This window comes from Parasteatoda tepidariorum, chromosome 6 (genome assembly GCF_982258835.1).
Source record: "Parasteatoda tepidariorum strain Cologne lab strain chromosome 6, Ptep-v5.0, whole genome shotgun sequence".
Classification (NCBI taxonomy): Eukaryota; Metazoa; Arthropoda; class Arachnida; order Araneae; family Theridiidae; genus Parasteatoda; species Parasteatoda tepidariorum.
The window spans coordinates 48,440,502-48,466,382 of NC_141760.1; the positions used below are offsets into that span (position 1 = coordinate 48,440,502).

General features: G+C 30.8%; 2 protein-coding genes across 2 annotated transcripts in view; one reads left to right on the forward strand and one right to left on the reverse strand.

Moving 5' to 3' along the window:
* The window catches only part of LOC107445120 (potassium/sodium hyperpolarization-activated cyclic nucleotide-gated channel 2-like), a 622,718-nt gene that overhangs the window by 312,225 nt on the left and 284,612 nt on the right, over window positions 1–25,881 (reverse strand). The gene's annotated exons all lie outside the window — the stretch shown is intronic.
* On the forward strand, window positions 14,472–23,555 carry LOC107446233 (uncharacterized). The gene is made up of 4 exons (XM_071179160.2): window positions 14,472–14,612; window positions 19,275–19,483; window positions 21,618–21,849; window positions 23,047–23,555. The coding sequence occupies exons 1-4, from the start codon at window positions 14,478–14,480 to the stop codon at window positions 23,398–23,400; spliced, it is 930 nt and encodes a 309-aa protein (XP_071035261.2). The 5' UTR covers window positions 14,472–14,477; the 3' UTR covers window positions 23,401–23,555.

Consider the following 25,881-nt stretch of genomic DNA (forward strand, 5'->3'; position numbering starts at 1 on the left):
TTTTTTATCTTTCTTCTAAACGATTTAGTACTACTTCATCATATTTTTTTTCTCAGATTGCAATTTATTATTTTTATTTAAAAATCCATTGGCGTTTAATTATTTATTACAGAAATATTTTTTAAAAGCATAATTATTTTAAAAATATAAACACGTGGTTCCATATTACGCAGGAAATACAAATTTGGTGCCGCAGTCCGTCTATGCTACCGCGTTCAAGTTCGTCATTGAATTTTTCCATCATAACAAATAAAAACTATTTAAATATCTAAGAGCATGCAATAAAATCCTTTTTTGATTAATAAAATCTACTATAAGCAAGCAAACATCACTGACGCTATCATTGAAATCGTCTGCAGTTTCATTCATATCAATGGTGCTCACTCTAAATCAATTAGAAAATTCCATTTGTTAAATGTCTCTCCTGAACTATCTAATAGAAATTTTTTCATGATTTTTAAGATCGGAGACTAAAGTTACCCTTTTAACCCACTGTCCGAATTTCAGGAATCCAACGGTTACTTATTAGAGAGACATACATTGAGAAAGACAAACTCTTCATTTTATTATTTGAGATAATTCAATAAGAGCAGATAAGATTCTTTTAACTTACACGAATCAAAATCGAGATGAGATATAAATTTCAACTATATTTAAAGCTGAACTTTCCAATAAGATAATTAGCTTCAAATTCGGTTTTGAAAAACTAAATGAATAGGGGAATATAAATTATATTTATTACTAATTATTTAATGATTAATTAATTTATTGGAACGAATTATGGTAGTCTTTTAATCTATCTAGTTAATAAAACTATCGTTTTACCTTTCTATTTAATTAAAACGATGATTTAATACCGTTTGAATCGTTCATGTTTGAGGTTGTAAAATGTTACCATTTCATGCGGGTGAGGTTTGAAGGGATTGTTGGTTTGTTCGTTTCAGGAACTAGATTTTAATTTTTAAAACCACTCGCGGTTGTCAAACTTGATTGGCTGCTGAATCGTTGCATAAACAAAAGCTAAGATTTACTGGTGAGTGGCGTCGATTGCAGGTATCCAATTTTCCAACGACTAATGATGCTACCAGCCCATAATCTACATTAAACAAAGTGTGACGCATTGTGTTATTCCATGTATAATTATGACAAGTCAATTTTAAGATTCGGAATTGTCGGTAATAAATAATAATGAATTCCATAATTATAAACAGTATTTTATTTTAAATTTTAATTCCCTGCTTTTGATGACGCGTCAGTACAGCGACAAATATAAAAGTAAAATAAATGTCGGAGTTCAAGAAAGTTTTATCTCATAAGGCTTTTGAAACATTCTCTGTCTCTCATTCTATTATTCATTATCTAATTCTCTCATTCATAATCATAATAAAACATCTCTGATTCATAATCCGAAAATCTTCATCTTTAGGTACTGACTAACAAATAACAAAGTACTAAATGCTAAGTATACGACAAATTTAAAAGTAAAATAAGTGTCAGAGTTCAAGAAAAGTTTTATCTCATAAGGCTTTTGAAACATTCTCTATCTTTCCTTTTATTATACCTTATCTGATTCTCTCATTCACAATCTGAAAATCTTCATCTTTAGATATTAAATAACACATAACAAAGTGATAAATATTTTTTTTTAAAAAAAATAGTGTTATCTGTAAAATATTAGCTACCTGCATTTCCAAATAGTAAAACATATGTACAAAATACTTCATTCTTTAATTCCAGGTCACACCTCACATTCTCACAGTTGTTCTTGATCTAAAACATTCTCTTGCACTTCCTTTCTTCCTGATTTCTATACCAATGATATATTTTACAATATTTTGCATCCAAACTAAATGGTTCTTTCCACACGGCGAGAAGTATTTGACCATAGATGAATTATTTCGAAAGAGAAGAAGTAGGCGGATTCTGCCTGTCTACATAGAACGTAGCAATCGTGAGAGAGTTGAGAGAGAACTAAAGCAACAAGCCTTGCATCAGAAAGTGGAAGAAAGTAGAGAATGTCCAGAGAAAAAAGACAACGGTGTCCAAACTGATATAACACTTATTGATGATCTATTTTCACAAATGCCAACAACCCGTCATGCTACGATACAAGTAGAATATATTGATGGGGCAGCCATTAAAAGTTCTGACCAGCAAGCTGAAGAAGTGTCTGAACTGCGAAGGGTGGGTTTCACAACAAATAGACGCAGAAGAGCGGAGGAAGCTGATGCAGGTGCAGCAACAGCAGCAAGCCTGTCTGAATCAGATTCAGGTATTCTTGAAAATCCTGATGATGTGACCGATTCGAGTAACCTGAAAAATACTAGCTTTCTAACGAAAATGAACCTGATGGCGAATTGGAAGCGGAGATAATTAAAAAAATACTTTGAGAAACGGTAGTGGATACTTAAAAGTAAGGAAAACATAGCTAATGCGTCGAAGCTATATACTCTTTTCTCCATGTTATACACTTTTTATTATTCTAAACTATATATTGTTTACTCTGTTATATTTCTTTATGTGGGAGGCATGGGTATTGATAATAAATTTATCTGCACTTAATTTTATTTCTTCTAAATTTTCAGTAAATAAAATATGACATTATAGCCTCTTTATCTTAAAGTTTGAGAGACATTATTTTCCTATGCTCTAAAATTGATTTAAATACTTTCTGCCCTTCAAATACTTAAAAAAGTTATTATTTTAAATATTTATTATTAAATTAATATTTTTATTTTTTATTAAACAATTTTTTGGTGCATTTCTCCTCCCCGCTTTTTCTGATAAATATGAGGGTATCTGTATTCTAACGTAGCGAAATATATGGTCATTTAGACAGACAAGTGAGATGCAGTTTTCAATTTAATTTTATTTTGCGCTAAATTGAATGAAACCAGTTCCCAGACGCTCAGACCAATAGCTGAGAGGGTATAGGAGTTTTATGAAAATAAAATACAAATTTGTATTACTTATGTACCTATATACCCAATACAAATTTGTACAACCTATATAATAAAATACCTACTTGCGCATCTGATATTACTATTGAAAGAAATAAGATACCGTTTCCTATTTATATATTTCAGTGAATAGAATGAGCTTATACACGAGACACTAGAACAAATAGTTCAAAAGTTGCAAGCTTTTTATGTCTAAAAAGCACATGACATGATTTAGTGCACCTTTTAATTTGCTATCTAACAACTATCTTAACAATAATTCCGATAACTTTTTTTTACATTCAATTGAATGAGATAAAATTCGACCTGTTGGGATTAATAGTTTTGAAGTTATAAAAGAAAAAATAAGTGCAAATAAAAAATAGTTCATTTTATACAAGACAACCATTCATACTTTCGAAATATTATCGCTTTTGGATCATGCTGGGTCACATTTGATTAAGAGAGAAACAATACATAGGACACAGTAATTGTCTTATTAGTGTGTATAGCAATGTAAAATGCGTAAATAAATGTAAATACAAATTTGTACTGTTGAACACAAAATTTTTATATCTTCTTAACAGTTTGCCTAATAGATTTCTATTTGGTCTCATTCAATTCAACATAAATACTACACCGGAAGCTTTCAGATAGATTTTTGAATATCGAGGCAAAGTGTACACAAAAATACATGTGAAAAGAACTACTTTTAATTAATAAAACAACGACGAAGCGTTTTATGAAAATTGAGGAAACACAACTTGTTTTTGCAAGAATATTTAATATGTTAATATCCAATCAGTTATCCAGTTTATTAGAGTTCCTATAAATTTAACTAAGGTATTCTTCATTGTAAAGTGTAAGAGAAACAAAACATTGACACAATGTAAAACTATAGTTTTTAACAGCTTATGAAGCATAATGGAACTCAATTTTTTTAGCTATGATTTCCCATAGGTTATTACCCAAACATAACATATTTTCAGCTTATTAAAATTCCTATAAATTTAACTAAGGTATTCTTCATTGTAAAGTGTAACAGTAACAAAACAGTGACACAATGTAGAACTATAATTAGTTTTTAGCAATTTATGAAGAATAATGGAACTCAATTTGTTTTAGCAATGATTTCCCATAGGTTATTACCCAAACAGATTTCTAGTTTATTAGAGTTCCTATAAATTTAACTAAGGTATTCTTCGTTGTAAAGTGTAACAGTAGAAAAACAGTGACGCAATGTAGAACTATAATTAGTTTTTAGCAATTTATGAAGAATAATGGAACTCAATTTGTTTTAGCAATGAATTCCCATAGGTTATTACCCAAACAGATTTCTAGTTTATTAGAGTTCCTATAAATTTTACTAAGGTATTCTTCATTGTTAAGTGTAAGAGAAACAAAACAGTGACACAAAGTGGAACTATAATTAGATTTTAACAACTTATGAAGTATAATGGAACTCAATCTGTGTAGGCAATGATTTTCAATAGATTATTAGCCAAACAGTTATTAAGTTAATTAGAGTTCTTATAAATTTAACCAAAGTTCGATAAAGGAACTCTAATTCAGCTTAGGTTATCTTCATTGTAAAGCATACGAGAAACAAACAGTAGCGAAATGTGGAACTAGAATTCATTTAGATATGAAGCAAAATAAAACATGGTTTTAACTACAGAACCCAATCATTTATTTTCAATAAATTAATACCAATCATTTATTCAGTTCGGGTATTCTTCAGAGAAAAGTTATCGCATAGGAATCTACGACAAATTGTAGAGCTAAAATTAGTTTTTAACTACTTATGAAGTATAATGAAACAGAATTTGTATCAGCTAGACTACGCAATCTGTTATTCAGCTCAGGTATTCCTCATAGAAAAGTAGCTCTTTGAAGTTACAAAAGCTCGATTACTTTGACATTCCTTAGACACATACATTCCAATTCGCCCAGGGCGGAAAAGAATCTTTTTCCGTTTTTATTTCAATGATGGAAAGAAGTGAAACGTCAACGACTTTCAATATTTCGGAGTTTTATTTTTAGCCTTTTGATATCTGAATAGCTTTTTTTTGTTTTAATATTTACTTTTTGAGCATTCCCTGTCATGGTAGCCTTTCTTCACAGTGAAAAAATTCAACAGAAAAAAAAATATTTCAATTTCGATTTTGAGAAATATTGTGGGTGTTAGATATGTATTCATACAAATGTGTATTTTCACTTTGTAAATGAAAACAAATAAATTTAAATTTACAGGTAATAAAAAATATGAAAAAAATATTTTGAAGCCACAAAAATGATCTTATTGGATTCTTTTTTACCTGGAGTATCTATTTATTTTGAAATATTATTTTATTTTACAGATGCCCTTCATTACAAAAAAATAACAACTGTGCCATTAGTACATATGCTCTCCAATACTTTCGACTATACCACTTAAACATAGCATATGTTTAAATGTTCAAATCATGACGTACTACTATTTGAGTAATAGCGACTATTGAGTTCAAATAGTAGTGCGCCGTGGTATTTTTGATAAGGACTAGTTGGTAATAATAGTTGGTAACCAATAAGGACTAGTAAAACGATTCATTTTTACTTTTAAATTTTAAATTTCAAATTTGGGTAACATATGGTCATAACGAAGGTAAATTCCACGAGATTTCTTTTTCTTTACAATTCAAGTCAACGGGACAACGCTTCTTTTTTTTTTTTTTTTTTTAACTGCTTATGGTTCTCGCCCTTATTAATAAAAAAAACTTTCCTCTCTCTTTTTTTCAAATTTCATATCGTTTTTATTCAAAAAAAATTTAACCGGAAGTAAAGCCCTACAATGTTTTGATAAAAAAAATATACAAATAATCAAATTAAAAATATCTAATTGGGTACGAAATTTTAAAAAAATCCTTTTTAATGCTTTTTAATTTTTATTTTAGTGATTTAAAAATACTTTTAATTTCTTAATTACTTTTTTATAACATTTTTTAAAGAGGAACTTATTTAAAACTCGTTTCATTCTGGAAGATAAGTGCATACACCTCAATAAATAATTATTGAAAACATTTAAGAACCATTTGTTCAGTCTAAGACGGGCACATACGTATGTAAACGGGCACTAACATAAATGTGAAGGGTAAAATCCTAGAATAGCCCATCCTTTAGAGACTTTTTGAAATCTCGCCAAATTGGCAATTATTACTTGGATCAATGTTGCTTTTTTACTATTAAAAAACAATTAAAATTATTACAAATTCATTAAAATATTATTAATAAAATAAAATAAAAAATAACTTGCAATAAGGTTGCAATATATCTCCCCGAAATATCTTCCAGAACCTAGTTTGGCGAGATTTCAAAGAGTCGCTAAGGGGTGGGCTATTCTAGGAATTATCCAAGTGAATAATGTGCAAATTTTTTTAAAAGTTTCGATATTGGGAATTTTAATTGAAAATTTTTTCCATCTTAAAGAAAGAGTTTTTGTTTATTTTAAAATACCAAGAAAATATGCCCAGACATATTTATTGAAAGCTTTTGTACGAATCAAGCATGCGCCAAACTAAACTCAGACAATAGTTAACGCTAACAAAAGTCTTCATAGATCCAAAGTATTACTTAATGCAAATTTAAAAATTTTCCTTATAATTTTTTTTGAAACTGTGAATTGATTTGAAACTTCTCTTGTAATAAAAGATGATCGACAAAAACTAGCCATTTATGTTAGAAAATAATAATTAGAGACTACTAATAAGGCTTCGTTTAGTCCAAAACATGCATCAGCATCGCTAGAATAAAGTAGACCACCACGACATTTCTTAAAATTATTATAATGCAAATTTTTTCTGAAAATTATCTCATAATAAAAAGTGGCTGTCAGTTTGCTTGAAATTACGTAAATATGTCAAGTCATATTTATTTCAAATTTTTAAGAATAACTTAAATACAAAATAATTAATTTCATTCAAAAAGTGATAAAATTCTTTTCAAACAGCCGAAAATATTTTTAAAATTATATTTGCATGTGTTTTAAAACCTCATATAATAAATCCAAACTGAATCTGTGTAGTTTTTATTTATTTGGATCGCAGCCATACTTGGCAAATTTAAATAAGAAATTTTAAAATTTAAGAGTGTTAGGAGCTACAAAATTGTTAAATCCCATAAAGCACTTAAATTAGTATAAATACTACTAAATGTATGGTTAAATTAAATTCTTTAAAATAATATTACAGAAAAACGTAAGAATAACACTTTAAACACATATATATATAAACATAAGAATAAAATTTAAAGCACTTGATTTGAATAAGTATGTTATTATTATTCAAAAACATTGATGATGCTATTTCATTTTCTGTAAAAGAGCTCAAATTAATTAAAATGAGAGATATAATCGTAGAACTGATTCATGATTGGTTTATAATTTTAGCGAACGAATTACGAAGAAAGGAAAAAAAATTGGAAGATGCTAGAGAAAAACCTAACAAATGACATTGACAAAAATCCAATCAGCACACTCAAGATATGTCTTCAGTTCGAATAGTTGTGAGAGTTGGCTATATGCTACTGGAATGACTTGATTTGACTTGACTCTCACTTTATGTACGCCAACTCATTATAATATTTATCTTCAGCTAGTGAGTTAATAAAGTTGCAAAAGAGTCTTGTTTAATTATGTTATTGCTATTGCAAACCAAAAGAAAGTGGACAATGAGTTCAGTTACCGTTTCTGTAATGTAGATGTGGTTAATTTAAAAAAAAAAAAGCCAAGGCTTATATCAAATTTCAAAGAAGGAAAAAAAAACACATAAACTAAAAAGTAAACAAACAAAGAAAATCAAATCTTTCTGTGAAATGAAAAGCCCAGGTAAATCTTTTTGAATTAAAAGAAACTATAACTATATGCATTATTTTTCAAAATAATGCTTTTTTTTATTTCAAAACAAGAAACCTTAAAATTCTCCTTCACATTTAAGTTAAATTGCTCAAATATTTAAAAACACTATTTAATGAAACAATATTTGAATTTATTAAATGGTGCAATGCGAATATTTAGGAACACGCATAATTTAATACATTAAAAACCAATTTTCAAAACTTTCACAGTTAAATTAAATTGCTCAAATATTAAAAAGAAACTTCAGTGTTTGTTGATAATTCATTTCGAAAACACTATTCTATAAAGCAATATTTGAATTTATTAAATATTCTAATGTAAATATTTAGGAATACGCATAATTTAATACATTAAAATGGTAATGGTATACAATCGGGGGCCTTTTTCATATTTGGAAATTTGCATATAAGCGATATTTTGCTTAATATATTTTATTTTATATTCTTGTATATTAATAATATATTTTGTCTTATTTTTGTTATATTTTGCACTTTGTTAAAAAAAAGTATGCTTCTTGTAAAAAAAAAAACTAAATTTTTATTAAGGAACGGTTTAGTTACACTCTTGTCTAACTTAATAGATTGAATTTTATATGCTTTTAATAATTCCAAGGTAAATTATTAATTTTCAATTCATTTTATTGTAATAAGCTATCAGGAGTCCTAAAAATTCTCTTAAATAAAGTTTACATGAAGCGTTTTTCAACTTTCATCAACATGCATGAATTTCAAATTCTGGAGTATTTATGCTACGCTTATAAAAATATACTTTCAAGAGCCCCTTCACTATAATTAGCGACTTTTTTTATTTTCTTTTTTGGTGGTAATTGTGATAATGTGCAACGTAATGCAATGTTTTCCGAATATAATGTTTATTCTTTGATAAATAGATTTAATCAAACTCTGAACTATTTCTAGTTGGCGGATTAGTAATAGTTCCCAAGAATCATTTAAAGGGCAAATGGATTATTACTCTGATGATGGCACTTTCTTTAGCTGTAACAGTGAGTAAAACATGTTGTATTTAGCATTTTAAAACAATTTTCTAACATCCTCTATTATTTTCTTAAAACCAATTTTTATTAAATTATCAAACTTCTCAATTAGAGAAGTTATAATAATTCAAAGAACCATTTACCTAAAAGCCGGTATACTATCTCCCATCGCTTTATGTCTGGAAATATGTTTTCCAAGCATTTCTTGCATTTTCAAATACATTGTTCAATCCATTTTGTCAATCATAAATGTTCTCTGCACGTATAGCTAACTTATTAACTATGTAACTTATTCAAAAAATAACATATTTTTTGTTAGGTCGCTTTTTTTTAATCGATTTTGGCCACTTCCTACCTCTTGCAATTTGCGAAAAATTTAAGTTCTAATTAATAAAATGTAATTAATTAAGCATATAAATCAAGATTGAAATATTCTAGGACAAACATCAGAAAATTTGATCTCCATAGGTACATTGTAAAGAATTTTAGACCAAATTATTATAAAAAGTATTGGCACTCAAGATGCCGGTACATTTTGCTGTTGAATTCATTTTAACCGGAACATGTTATGAACAAAAAATTTTATATCGTGCATTTTAGAGGAATAATAAAAGCTAATATGCGTAATCTTTATTGTTGTTCCTTATCCTCCAATTGTCTGACGGAGTAATCTTTATAGTAACAATTAATGAAAAAACACTGAATCATTCGAATTAAATAAATATTTCTGCAAAAATTACGGTACAATATCTTGCAGTAAAAATAGATTTTAAGTATGATGAACCCAAAGAGCCGGTACTCTATACTGTAGTTTGATCTGGAATATTTTACAGTGTACATTTTAGTATTGAAATTACATCAACGTGCTGAATTGTTTTCCTCCAAATTTTTCTGTGAGCAATCTCTTTCACTGTGCAAATTCTCCAACCACTTAATATCTCTAATTACGCGTCCCGTAGTGGACTGATCGTTAAGACACGGTTCCCAGCAGATCACCGAAGTCAAGCATCACTGGCTGCGGTCAGTGTGCGGGTGGGTGACCACTTGGATCAGCCTGCGTAGGGACCGAGGGTGTGCGGTATTGGTCCTCGTTAATCTGTTCTACCGTAAAGTGCTCGACTTCGCGTGCAGGTCGTCGTGCTACCGAAGCGGGGGTGCCATCCCCTCCGCAGAGGATCAAAATTGTGATGGCATGTCTTCGGATCATCCTCAGGGATGTTTCCCAGACCGTCGCCAATAGCCCATTGTGCAGCTCTAGTGCGACGTAAATGAACAACAACAACATCTCTAATTACGCAATATCTCTAACCACGCAATATCTCTATCCACGCAATATCTCTCAGTTTGACCTCTTAATGAAGTTAAAAAAATTTAAGTTTGAAAAAGAAAACTATTTTGTTTTACATCAAAAGGATATAATTTAGTCCTAAAATTTTAGCTATTAGATTTTTAGCCTTAAATTTTAGCTATATTTTTAATCATACAACATGTACAATTTTATCCAGAAATATATATTTTGTTTTTCATTTATATTTTCCGAGTTCTTTCCATCTTGCGTTGTTATATAGAGTAATATTATACATTGTACTATTTTATCCACATATAATTTTATTCGTTTTACATTAACATTTTCAGGGAGCTTTCCGGCTTGTGCTGTTATACGTAGTAGTACAAAAAGCCTCTATTCTAAAACTATCTACGAATTACATGGAATTGACGTATTATGTAAGTTTCTTAAGCCGTGCTTCTGGAAGTTTTTCAGGTAAGGATAATTTCCTACTTAAATGAGCATTGTTTCTCCTAAAACCTACATTTCTGTCAATATGAATTGAATCAGTCGTTTTCAAACATTTCATTCGAAAAGCGACTGACATAGAAGCAATTTGAAGAGGGAAAAAAAACGATTGATTAGTTGTTGTTACTAATGCTACTTACCAATATCAGCAAGCCTGCTATGGATGCGTTTCTTTTTTTTCAGTGGAGTCATCTATGGCCAAAAATACGAATTCAGCCGCACACATGTTACAACCCGTGTTACAGGGAGGACCCACTCATACTCCACTTATTCATCCTCAGATCATAATTTTGACCTGAACCAGAGAACGATCAATCCCAAATTCAGTACCCCCAGAAGTATTCATATGCTATGAGAACTTAGAGGACTCTTTTACCCCGACAGACTTAACGTACACCAGTCACCATTTAATACACGTGGATTTTTCGACCAGTGGGATTTGAACTTACCCTCTCACGAACACGAGCCCAACGTACTACCAACCATACTATCCCTGCTACGAATCATCGGTAATAACTTTAAACCAATAAGCAGATTTTCGCGTTATAAATTATATTTTTTAAATATTTAAAAAAGCTAAAATAAGTGAGTCGCTAATTTAATAAATGATTTCTGAAGCAAAACCGTCGAACATGCACAAAAGTATATTTATTCAAAAGGAGTTCTTTTTTGTCTGATTTTGTACTATACTATATTTTTTAAATGACATTTTAAGTCTATTTTTTGTCGAAATGTGCAAGATTAAAACCGTTATAAATAACTGGAGATCACGTATAAATCGCGATAAATTTCAAAGAGAGATAGAAGACATCATCATGCATATATATATTTCATATTAAAGCATACCGGGAAATGTCATCATAAACCACTAGGGGAATTCCCTTATTCTTCATGTGCCTCTGAACAGTTTATAATATAGAAGTGCCCCTAGCTGCGTACGACAACATTTCTTCTTACTCAAATTTACTCCTGATGATGTACCACAACTTCCCAATTGCAACATTTAAGCGACACTTTCTTATATATAACGTTTTTAAACTTGTTTATTGCGACAAAAAATAGACACAAAATGTAATTTTAAGAAATATGTGGCTTTAAGAGCAGAACTAGTTTCAGATTAAAAATTTCAACACCCGAGTTAGGCAAAATCAAGCATTTGTATAATTGCAAAAGGAAAAAAAAATTCCGGTGAATTATGGTTTGCGTCATATCGTCGTTTATTAATCATATTTAAGACATTTTTTTATGATTAAGTTTTCGCCTCAATAAGTGAAACTCCGATAACTAAATTAAGTTTATTAAGTGTGCTTCAGTTCGTAATTTTTCATACAATTCATCAGTTTTGTCTTGTAGAACAATAAAATGCAAATATTATTGCTTTTTTAACTGATTCAGATTGGAAATTAAAAATGCAAGTGTAAGATAAATCTCAAGTCTTGTTCCAAATTTTCAAAAGTTCAAACGTATTTATTTTATTCCAATAGGAGGCATTTTATTTGATTATTGGACAACGCCCTATGAAAAGCAAGGAAATTTGTCTTTGAATGCACAACTACTATTTGTGTTTGCATTAATCATGCTTCCTATAAGACAGCCTGCATTTCTAATCATGACTGTAATTGTATGCGAGTTCTTCCTCGCATCCTTGAATACAAGTAAGACATTTATGTACCAGATTAAAAATTTCATTGGCTTCCAAAAATTAAGAAAATTGCAATAAAAATGCATGTTACAAACACTCAAAAATAAGCACAATTTTCTCAAGACATGAAAGACGTGAATGGGCCAGATGCATTTTCTTTTCTATTTTTCATCGGAAACTTTACGTTTTATGATAAAAATACCTTTTGTTTTGCTCGTTCATGTCTAGAAAGTCTTGCGAAGAGGTGCTTATTTTCGAGCTCTTGAGACATCTTGAACTTTTTCACCATATTCACATTTTTTACGCCAATAAATGTTTTTAATTAAATATTTCCTCTTCAGTTTCGTAGGATTGTTTATAATACTTGGATACTATCTGACAGCCGTAGTTCAATTCAACACCTCAAAAATTGGGCCCTCATTGGAGATAAAACCAGTTTTTCGATCTTGCAAAAAGTAAAGCTCATTTCCCAACAGCATGAGTTCCACTTTCAGTGGATCCCGTCCCACGTCGATATCCACGGCAACGAGTTGGCTGACACTCTTGCAAAGAAGGGACTAGACCATCCAGTCCCCTCCACCTCACAGCTTACATACCTTGAACTTTTTGCAAGGCAAAAGGTCCAGAACAAACAAAAGTGGCTGCTTCCACCTACTGGTATAAAGCAAAAAGACCTGGACTCTCTCTATCTCTTCCTGGTGACAGGCAAACCAACACCTGCTTATCCCGACTGGCCAGTGGACACCTGAAAAGTCTCACATTTTCTGCAAATCAAAAGATCCTTCCTCTTTGCCCTAAATGCCAACAAAACCAGGCATCACCTGAGCACATCTTGAACTGTTTAGGGCTGGACTGGAACGACATTCATTCCTCTCCCATTCTGGTTTCGGATTTTCTTAATATCAACGGATTCATTGATCTGGTCTGACCCCGTCAGACCAGATGGGAATTAGCAACAACAACAACAACAACAGGATTGTTTATTTAATAAAGCATTTATAGTTCGATATAGATAGAAGCGAATAGATTAATAAAAGATTCTATACTGGTTCGTCATTTGGTACGAAAGTGAAGCACTTTTCTCTGCTTAAAAGTACCGAAAAAACGCAAATAAATATGAACAAATTTGAAAATAGCATAAATAATGCCACCCAAAAGATTATTTCGGTACTATAATAAATCACTTTTTTCTGCGTAAAAATACAGAAATAACTCGAATAACACTGAACCAATGTGAAAAGAGTACAAGAAATGGCGCACAAACGATCATTCTAGTATATATCATCATCACCCAAAATATCATTTCGGTACTGCAATTAATCACATTTTTATGCGTAAAAACACTTAAGGAACTCGAATTAATCAATGTGAAACCTTGCAGCAACCAATGTGAAAGGAGTACAAGTAATGACACGCAAATGATTATGTCGGTACTATAATGAAACACTTTTTTACTACGTAAGAATGCAGAAGGAGCTCGAATAATACTGAACCAATGCAAAAAGAAACCGACCAATGCCCAAAAACGAATATTTTGATACCATAATGGAACACTTTTTCTGCATACAAACACGGAAGGAACTCTAATGCTGAACATGTGAAGATAGGAGAAATAATGCCACACAAACAATGGTTTCGATACTATAATGAAGCACATTCTTTTGTGTCAATACGCAGAATAAAAAAAAAAAATAAGTCACAAACGATGATATTTCGTTATATTTATCGTTGAAACAAACCTTGTTTCTGAAGCGTTATTTGTGCTCTATTCATATCATAAGCTCATAATAAGAAATCGCATATTGCTAAGTCTGGATTTTTTCATGGTCAAGGTTAATGTGATTAAAGTCAAATCATTAGTCTCTCGCTTGACGAACACACTGTTAGTAGATTTGATAATAATACATAAGATTCTTCAAATCTTATGTATTATTATCAAATCTACTAAAATATCAGAGTATTTATCTAAGCATAAATAAAGTACTATGAAAGATTTATGTCATTGGGGCAATTATTACTACTGATAAATTATTTTTTCCTTTGTAGATATCTGCTCATATTGTTTATTTTTATGGCCCGGTGATCGTCCTCAATATTTTCAAGGCATCCAATTTTTTTACGCTTTAGGCATCTTTTCAGTGGCATGGTACTCTCATGATATATTATTCAGCTTCCCCAGAAATAAGATCTCTCAAGAAGTCAGTGTTGATTATATTATGTTCTATAGTGAGAATGCAATTCTCGCTTTGGTGTCTATTTTGTGGATGGTGTTGAGCTTTATTCTTTACTTTCACAAATCCCAGAATGATGCATATTTTTACATACCAGATTTTCAAAAGATAAATTATCGAGTGAGTATATCTTCTTAGATATCTGAATTTGTAAATATCTGAATCTTAAATATCTAAATAAATAAAAACGCTTCCTTTTGTAACTTTTAAACATACCCGATGTCACAAAACAGATCAAAGAATTGAAAATTCAACAAAAAGTAGTAGGAGAAGGATATATACAGTATGCTGTGCCGTGCCGAGGAGGTTGAAGAGTTATATTAGTACGAAGTTTCAAAATTAATTACAAATTTCGTCAGTTGATGGCGCTACTAGCTGAAAAAATATGCAAAACAGTTTTTATCAAACTAACCATTATTTACAGCAATTATTTGGTGGCAGTTTGAGGAGAAGATAACTAATATCTACCCCTGCAGATATATTATTTGGATTCTTTAAATTCTCTAGCCATCAGAGCACCACCTGTTGACAAACTTTGCAAATAAATGTTAGAATTTTTTTGTACTAAATCTTAGTTTTCTAAGCAGAACACAGTAAACTGAACTTTTCTGTCTCCTTTCATTTTACTTTAATTCGTTTTTTAAGAGTAGGTCTTTTGTTATTTATTTTAGAATGATTCACTACGGTTTTAGTTTCGTATTTTAATTTCTTGGCTATAGGGCCAAATTCTAATACAAACTCCTCCTTTCCACATACTTGGTTTCTAAACTCCTTTTTTCCACATACTTGATTTATCTTCAATACGTTACAGCAACTATCAATACTTTTGAGTCTCCAATCACAAAACTCATTAAAAATAGGCAAAATAATCCATTTAGTTAAACTGATTGCTTGGTTTGAGTCAAATTATCAGGAATGAATCTTAGTATGGAATACGCTTCGCTTTAATGGATAACATTCTATGACTTTTATAAGTATTTAATCTTTGAGTTAAGGAAACAAAATCATGAGAGTAAGATTGTATCATGTGCCATGACCCACCTCTCCATGTTCAATTAACAGGGAGTTTGAATCCTGCGAATGAGTTTGTCAATGCAAACATAATGGTTTACAAAGTTAAGATCACAGCAGTACTTTAAAACGATTGGAAAATTCGGAAATAGATAAAAATAGAGAAAGAAATATCGAGACCTTTCAAAACAAATGTTTATGGTATTTATTTTTAAGGCCTTTTAATTCAAAAATCTGTCGAAAGGAAAAGATTGAATAAAATCTGCAAGAGTAAAATAAATTCTCAAACATACATGGAGTTGACTTAATATACCCAGAGAAAAGTAACACCTGCTGCAGTTAGATAAGCCTTGGATGAGAAAATAACCATGTTGGTGAAATCTAGATTTAATTTTCAAAGTATTTTTGGTAAACTAGTCGAAAATAGAATTATTAGTTAGGAGAGGATGGAGTTTTTGTTAAATATGATAATCTTTTTTTTTCTAAAGGGCAAAAAGACAATGGCATAAATGTTTTATAACAGCTGTATAAATTATATCATGTGTAACAAAAGCTTTTCAAGAGCTAAATTTTACTTTAACCATAACTACACCGCAAAAACTGTGGTGAAACATCTCTCTGAATATGATCTTGAACAACTCAGAAAAATGTGTGAAGGAACACATTATTCCGGATTAACACCAAATCAAACTTTCATATACGATCTAAAGGGTGTGATTTTAATTTAAATACTTATAACATAAATAGCTTACGCCAAATTCTCACTCATTTACACAAAACGAGAATTATACACTGCTGGACAATTGCTAAGGACGGATAACACTATCATCCATAGCAACCACAAAATGAAGGGAAGCAAAATGTGGAAAATTAGAATAAGTGCAGGATATAGTAAGAAGGGGTATGCGCATGTAAATTTTTTTGTCCACGTTTGTTCATCACGTGATAGCGCTGATAAGAGCTTTAAAGGTTTTGACGCGTTGTGGAGAGTTGTTGTTTCAAGTCAAATTTTTACAGGAAAGATTTAGTTGACGAACTTGAAATTTTCGGCATGTCTTCCCGATATTACTCAGATGATTTTAAGCGTGGCCGAATTATTGGAAAGATCGAAGAAGGGCGAAAAATAAGAGACTTTGCCAGGGAGTTCGACATCGCTGACGGCGTTGTTTAACGGCTGTGGAAATCTTTTAAAACTACTGGAATGTGTAGTAAGCGGCAAGGGGGAGGTCGTGTTAGACGTAAGACGCCTGCTGAAGACAGATACATCGTCCTATCAGTAAAAAGGAACAGGCGCACCACAGCTCAGCAGGTGGCAAATCAGTTTCTTGCTACCACAGGAAAGCAGATCTCCCGAAAAACTGTTGCCAGACGTTTGAGGGGAGGAGGACTATACACCCGCAGACCTGTTGTGTGCGTCCCATTGACCAGACAGCACCGTACTGCACGTTTGCAATGGTGTCGTGAGCATCACAATTGGACTGAACAGGACTGGGCATGCGTACTCTTCTCAGATGAGAGTAGGTTCAGTCTGTCATCGGATTGTAGACGCCAACTGATCTGGCGCGAGAGTGGTACTGGTTATCGTCCAGATAATATTCAGGAAAAGGACCGATATCCGACATGCAGTGTCATGGTGTGGGCCAGCATCATGATCAATGGCCGCACGCGCCTACATGTGGTTGCGAATGGGACTATGACGGGCCAACGATACTTTGATGAAGTTCTACTTCCTCATGTTCGTCTTTTCCGTGGTGCTGTCGGTGATAAATTTGTTTTTATGGGCCACAACGCAACATGCCATCGAACACTCGCTGTTCAGAATTGTTTAGACAGTGAGGGTATTCAACGCCTCATATGGCCATCACGTTCTCTAGATCTAAACCACATTGAAAATGTTTGAGATGCTTTGGGGAGGCAATTTGCTGGTTGAAACTATCCTCCGACAAACAAGAACACCCTCATCCGTGCACTGACAGAGGAATGGGATAAATTGCCTCAACAGCTGCTGGATAATATTGTGCGAAGTATGATACGACCTGTAGAATGTTGCATCACACTCCACGGTGGACATATCCCGTACTGTCTCCTTTCTTCAAGTTGCCTGCTGACATTTAAATGCATTGTTCCATTATTCCGCACGCAGCATCAAATGAACATTTTTTTTCTTTCAGATGTTTCATAGCTTTTGTACTTTCCAGAACAATGAATGTTCTTTATTCTAATGTCTGAACAGTGTGGCAACTATAATTTATCCTACTAGGTCTCATGTCTCGCTTAATGTTATGCTACATTGCAATTTGTGATCCGTCCTTAGCAATTGTCCAGCAGTGTATTTCTTTCCGAAAACACCGATGTAAAAGTTAGCGTTTGTAATCGAGAATTCGTCGGCGAAACCTTATTGTTGTTAGTAATTTATTGGGGTTTCGTTGAATTATTTGTTGTTCGTCGTTAAAATATGTATACTTTTAAATGTATAATAGAGATAATTATATTTTATTTTTAAATTTCTGTGAACTGTATTAAGTGGTTTTAACATGTATAATTTCTATCCGTTCTGTTAAGCATTGTCGTTCTATTTCGTCCTTATGTTACTTTTGTAATACTAGTATGTTTGATTTACAAACACACATTAATTTTAAAAGTTAGTTGTATATTCTAGATTAATGATTCTTACTTTATATTCTGAACAATACATTTATAGACTCTTAATCTTATGTGTATCTTATTTTACTGTAATTACAAGTTTTAATGATATTGAATGCAAAAAAAAATAGTGGCTGCTATTTTACGAGAAGTAGTGTAATGGAACATTCTTGCTGTATTGGATATATATATGAGAAATATTTTTATTTGACGCGGCTTTTTTACACCAAAAATATTTTAAAAAATATTGTCTAATTTTTAATGCTTTACAGTCAATAAAACTTTTGAATTTTACTAAATATATTACTTAAGGGAATTTTTATATTTTTTAGAAAAAGATATCTAACATGTGTACTTAATATATTTTACGTATTATATAAAACTTATAGTTTAGTTTATTTAATAAAAATTTTTAACGTTAAATGCTGAGAGATAGAAGTATTAACGATATTTCTATCATCCGTCACTCCATGAGAACTATTTTTTACAGCCTTTTTACATAACATTTTTTTTTAAAAAATAAAAACTTAACAATAATTTTCCCTATTTTACAACCATTACAATTATTTATCTGCTACTAAACATATTTCAGCGAAGATCATGTTCTTGTTTCAGAAAATTTTTCTGAATCAAATTCTGTATTAAATTACAGTAAAAAGTACCGGAACAAAGGCTGCTGTTGTTTTTACCGTAAAATCAATTTTCACTGGAATATGTTACGGAACAAAAAATGTGAGAAATCGTAATTTTTTGCAGTCATTATTACCGTAAAACCACTGAAGCACGCTAATTAAATAAATATTGCGATAAAAATTATGGTATAACATTTTAATATAAAAATGGATTTTACGGATGATGCGTAGAAAGTCCGCTATTTTATACTGTAATTTGATCCGCAATGTTTTACAATGTAGTAAAGAAATATTTAATAAAACTTTTCACATTTAAATGCTATGGAGAAAACAGCACTAACGGTATTTTTATTGTCATTTATTCTACGAGATTTATTTATACTGGAAAAGCAATTTTGCATAAATGAATAAAAATAATCCTTTTTACTTTACATTTAACACAATTTTTATCCGCTATTTGATACATAATTCTTTTAAAAATATGTACATATTTCAGGAAATGCCCCTGGTGTACTTTTCAGTTATTTTTATTCTGACAACATGCTTGAGCTGTATGATTTCAGCTGTAGCTTTTGGATATCCTATGATTTTGACTTCTCTCGAAAAAATTGCGGCCTTGAACACGACAGCCTTACAGGATACAGGCACTCTCTATTGGGGAATTTTTGCTTTCGCAAGATTTTTTTGCACGATTTTGAGTTTGAAGTAAGAAACTTATTTATCTATTCCTAATAAGTATTTACAATAATAGAAAGTATTTGAAAGAGAAGATTCAAGAGATCTAGTTCAATTCTTTTGTTGTAATAGCTTTATTTTTTCATTCATTTCAAAAGATATACAGTCAAACCCCGCTATAGTGAACACGGTTTATAGTGAACTCCCGGATATAGTGAACGAAATGTTAGGTCCCGTGCCTTGCTATACACGTATAATGTTATTTTTTGTGGATATAGTGAACCAAAAAAGTGAGGAAGTTGGATACAATGAACTTTTTTCTGCCTTCAACTGATTTTTTTTGTAATAATTTTGAAATTTTTACTTTAAAATAAAAACAAAAACCGATTTTTAAAACCATCTATAGAGGGAAATTTAGCGATAAGCTTCTTTTATCTCACTTTCCTACCCCTAAACAAACCAAGCAGATATTTCCAACCCTGGCAGATAGTGCACCTGTAAGGTGTCAGTGGGATCAATATGTATTTTCTGTCAGGATTGCTCATCAGCTAAAGATTACTATTTTTTTTTATTTTTTGTAAGCAGGACGAAGAGTAATGAAAAATAACACATTTTCGCTACTAAATAATATTTTTCAGTCATTTATTTAAATAATGTGTAATAAAAGGGAGGAGTTTGGGAACCATCAGTTAAATTACCTGCATAAAGGATATAATGAACTCCCGGTTATAGTGAACCAAAATTTCGGTCCCTTGAAGGTTCACTATAGCCGGGTTTGACTGTACTTTTAAAAATTTAAAAATTATTTTTTTAATGTTCTTATTTTAACATAAATGCCACAGTGTTTTTCAGAATTTTTTTCAAATTCATTTAAAACTAATTAAAAGATTCCGACTCTCTTTGCAGAATTCTTTATTTAATCACGCCCTTGTTGTTTTTTTAAAGGGTTATTTTAAATTAATATTTTTTATGCTTTAAGACATATTTTTTGAAAGAAATTGCCTTTTCAAACAAATAAGAAAATTCTGGTAAATTTACCGCACTGTGTGCTAATGTCTTTCTTTCAAGAGAAAACTATAATTGTTATTAATGAAACAAAAATATACGGTATTTAAACTAATAATAACCAAATTTTACTGACCGGTATTTCAATTTAAGTTACCAAAATATACGCTTTTAATTTGGTAATTTTTTCTTTCATATAATAATGGTTTATTGGAAATTTTGGCTCCTAAAATTATAGGTCTTATTATCACATATTTAGTAAAAAAAAATACTGAAAAGTAAATTTAACCGAATAAATGGTTTTCATGCTATGCTCTAAGGTATCATGATAAAATTAATTTCCAAATTTTGCAACATTTACCAAACTTTATCACAGATTACGAAACTGTATTTTATTGTTAATTTTACTAAAATCATTTCTAAAGCGTTTAGGCAAAAATTACCGAGCATTTTGGTGTTCCCATGGAGCTAGAAACACAGTAAATTTTACCATATCCTGATAGATTTGACAATACTTTGTTCTCAGTGTAAACAAACTTCTCCTGATAACAAGTATATCTTTTTACAAAAAACAAAACAAAACAAAAAGACGTATCTTTTAAAAAAATATTTGCTTGGTAATTTACAATGCTATATGAAATTGCAACAAAAAATACCAAATGATTTCAAAATGCCCGATGATAAGAAAAATTAAATTAAGAAAAACAGAAAAAGTTAGAAATGTGTGAAAACTAGCTAAATTATTCTCATACCAATTTTAAAAACTGTCAACTTCATCTATGGTATTACTCGCTGTAAACTTAGACAACAATGTTTTATTCTGCGTGCCAGCATATCATTTTTTGTATGCATATACATCTGAAAATCTTATCTTCTGAGGGTTCTTATTGCAAATAGTTTAATATGTTGAGAAAAGATATTTTCAGGAAGAAATTCTTTACAGTTAAACAGAATGAAACAAACTTAGGAGAACGCAGCAAATCATACATTTTCATCCACTTGAATTTTCTTTTAACTGAATTTTGAATTCGTGAATTAATCCTGATCTAAAACTAAAATGCATTTATTAAACTTTTGTTACTGTTGAATTTTTTAGATCTAACCTTATTCTTCTTAATGCTCTTATTTCAATTCAAGCCATATGAAATTTATTTTACAGACTTTCATCAGCTCAAATAATTGGTTTTGGCATATTTGTACTACTGTGTGCTGGGGCCTTACAGCTTGTACACGACCTTCAGAGCCATACTATGATATGTGTTATGAGTGGACTGGTAGCGTTTGGAGCTTCGTGTATTTACCCTACAACTTTCTTATATCTTCACCAATATATTCCCATTTCAGCTAAAATGATGGCCATTTTATTCATTGCAGGCTATTTGGCAGAAATGGTATGTAACTTTCAGACTAGGTGTTTCGCAATGTATGGGTTATGTAATGTGTTTATGTGCATTTTGTGCGTAAACAAATCGAAACTGAATGAATAGATAATAAGGGTTTCGTTTTCATTAACGTCATTATTGTATCTTTTAAAACAAGTTTGAGGATTCTTATTTGCTGCTTAAACAGACGTTCTACCTTGTAATTTGATTGTATTATCATTTTATATAGATTAAATAAGGACCATATTTTAATTTATGTTGCAACCCTCGTTGGACAGCAGAACCAATTATGAGTATATAATTAACAATGTTCAACTCCTTAGCCTTTTAATTTTAAACCCAATCCAGATGACAAGGAACCTCTTGTATCAAGTATTCAAAGAAATTTGGCATCGGGGAGGACTTGTTGACGGAACTAACTCAATTCACTTTTGTTGTTGTTGTTAATTTACGTCACACTAGAGCTGCACAATGGGCTATTGGCGACGGTCTGGGAAACATCCCGGAGGATGATCCGAAGACATGCCATCACAATTTTGATCCTCTGCGAAGGGGATGGCATCCCCGTTTCGGTAGCCCGACGACCTGCGCGCGAAGTCGAGCACTTTACGGTAGCACAGTTTAACGAGGACCAATACCGCACACCCTCGGTCCCTACGCAGACTGATCCAAGTGGTCACCCACCAGCACACTGACCGCAGCCAGTGATGCTTGACTTCGGTGATCTGCTGGGAACCGTGTCTTAACGATCAGTCCACTGCGGGACTCAATTCGCTTTTAAAGTATGTAGTATATTTGAGGTCACCCTTTCGAACGAAGATTGAGTCTTAGAACGTTAAGATTTGATCATTAAATCAAAAGTTATTTAGGAGGGTTCATTTCTTATTTTGTGCATGTTACAATTAAAAGTGATCATGATTTCCAAAAATTAGTTATCGAATATTTTGTTACAAATCTCGTAGATGAGTATTGCGCGCTTACAGCAAATAATAAAATTACTAAAGAGCATGTCTTGTAATGTATACTGCAGTACTATTGCTTCTTATGAATTTTTAAATGCTTAAATCTAGATGCAAGATTTTAAGTACTACACTTGCTCTGTATAATCACGAAAGCAGTAAAAGAATCCATTAGTTTCAATTGATTGTTTTTATTAACTAGTAATTTGAATTAATGGAAGTTATACTTGGATTTGATATTTTTTAGACTATACCTTTATGGCTAGGAAAGATGGTTGAAGAAGATATCACTAATATTTCCCACTATATACTGTCTCTCTCTGTATCATACGCTATTCTCTTTGCCATTTTGTATTACACCATGGGCATTAAAAAATGGGAAGTGAATAAAAATGAAAAGGAAACTGTGCACATGGAATCGATTGAAAATGTTGAAAGGCAACCACCAAAAGCATCAACAATGCCACCAAATAAGTCAACAGAGCAATCAGAAAAATCAGCAATGCAACCTGACAAATCAGCGGCGCATCAGAAACATAAAAGTGAGGATGATGCGAGTACAGAGGCAAAAGCTCTGTCTGTTCATTTTCTATCCTTTTAACTTCGCCAAGAAAATAGAGATAACAGAGAATTTTCGTCTGATCTGAAAACTCTTAATAAAAAGACAAAGAAAAATTAAGAATAAAAATTGAGTAACATACTTTTGTTTTTAATATTCTGTGGTTTTTTTCTTTATGTTAATAAAAATTTCTTAAAAGCGTGTCCTATTTTTTAGTAATAGGATTAACCCAAAAGCAATTTTTTCAGTCTTGAATATCTAAAGAACTGGATTTCGGATTTAAATATACTAACGGGATGGCTATAATTTTACCGAAGATGGTTTTAAGGAAGAACTATTAGTTATGCATATTTAGTCGTCTTTCATTACGGACATTAACCATCGAATTCATATAGGTAATTTGAAATGATACAAAAAATATCACTCTGAACAAACTCTGAATGAAATCAATCTTTTATAAATGTGTTAAAAGCTGTATTTTTAAATTTTCCTTCTTATAAAACTATTACATTGATTTCGTTCACATTTTATACTCTGTCATACATACCGAAAAATTACATAGAAATTACAGCAACCTTACGATTAAGAGTTTTTTCGAGCATTACTAAATAAAATAAAGCTTGTTAACTATTTAATAATGCTCAAAACAACTCTGAATTGTAAGGTTGGTGTAATTTTTATATCATTTTACGGTATGTAAGGCACAATATAAAATGTGAACAAAATCAATATAATTTCTTAGAAAGGAAAATTTAAAAATACAGCTTCTTAAAAAAATTTCTGAAATGTAAGCTTAGAATTATATGAAAATACAGTTGAAGAAACGAATTTTATAATTATGCAAAATATTTTTCGATTCGTTTAAAAAGTTCTCAAGTTTTGGTGAAATTCATAAAAATGAAATAAACGTAAATTAGTCCAAACTTCCGACCACATTGCAGACTAAACTATTTAGACCATGTTTTCTTGATTACAGTCAAACTTTATATTTTAGTGGTCAAAAATCGAAATCTGTTTCGAAGAAAAGGTAGTTCATCAAAAAAAAGAACGTTTTTCTATCTAATTTCGCATTTTAATTAGGCCTAGAATACTGTGCAACTATTTAAATTTTTTTTCTTACTAAATAACTATGATCATACATATGGTATTAAACTTGTAAAAATATGAAAATATGGTTCTCAGAAGAAATCGTGTGATCTTATTCTTGTGTAATCAAAATTCTTGAAATTCGAAGAGTTAGACTAAATCACGATCACACGTTTTTGTGACTTAAACCCTTTGAATCAAATAGGACCTGTCAAATAGTTAGTAAAATAATCTGCTATGTTATCGGAATTATATTTGCAGGAAAATATAAAATCTCAAAAAAAAGTTTGAATTTCTTTTTATTATTCATACTCAAAATTTATCAAAAATTTATTTTGTAAGTTGAAGAAAATTCAATGACGAATAACTGTAATTTTTAGATTTAAATAACTGCAAATTTGAAAGAATATTGTTTGGAAGTGAGCCTTATTTAGAAGATTTTACCATTAACGCAGAAAAAGAAACCGACACTTGATGCTGTATTTATTTATTAATATATAATTATTAAATTTTATAAATATAATTTATTAAAATGAATATAATTTATTAAAATTATTTAATAAATATAATTTATTAAAATGCTAAATATAATTGTTTCTACTTATTTTGACCTAAATAATGCAAAATAATGAAAAAAGTATGAAAGATATGTTTAATAAAAATTTTGCGCCGATGGAATAATAGAAAATCAAAGTTGCCCTTTTATCATCGTAATAAACTTAAACAATTTCTTCCCTAATTCTTTAACATATAAAATATTGAAATTAAAATAATAAGACCGCAAAGTTCTCAAACAAAATCTTGCGGTCATATATTTGCATAAGAAAGCCTGGAGTACGAAGCATTTAGACTAATTATTGATTCTTATAACCGTGATGGTCTGATGTCGTGCTGTGTCCATAGGGAGTTATGTCCAGTGTGCAAATATGCTCGCGTGAGTTTGACCACACGAAACTTTAACACATGGTCTGGCATTCATCATGCTAAATTTTCTGCGGATATTTAACTAAATAATCACAAAACTTGTACTGAATCAAATACTTATGGACTGATATGTCTATTTTTGTCGATTTGACACAAACCTACAATAGTAGAACAAATACTTTCAGGTTTTAATATTTTGTTAAATTTCTAAAGAAATACTTAGAGGACTATTTTGTAACTTTATTATTGTTTTTTAGTTCGTGCTATTTTTCATACTTTAGAATAAAGCTTTCAGAGGTTTGAGGGGATGAAAACAAACGTATTTTTGAGCACCCTTGACCAGAAAATTAAGCAATGCGTTTGTAATTTATATTAATTACTTTGGCTGTTATTTGTAGAAATAACTGCATAAAATTTCGTAAACCTAGCTAAAGTGTTTATGGAAATATGAGTATTTTTATTAAAAACTAGTTTTTTTTTATGTATTTTTGCTATAACTTTAAAATTATTTAG

Coding starts and splice junctions, on each gene's coding strand:
- LOC107446233 (XM_071179160.2), top strand. CDS start 14,478: ATGTTCTATAGTGAGAATGCAATTCTCGCTTTGGTGTCTATTTTGTGG. Junction 14,613..19,274: donor TTCAAAAGATAAATTATCGA/GTGAGTATATCT, acceptor TACATATTTCAG/GAAATGCCCCTGGTGTACTT. Junction 21,850..23,046: donor CAGGCTATTTGGCAGAAATG/GTATGTAACTTT, acceptor GATATTTTTTAG/ACTATACCTTTATGGCTAGG.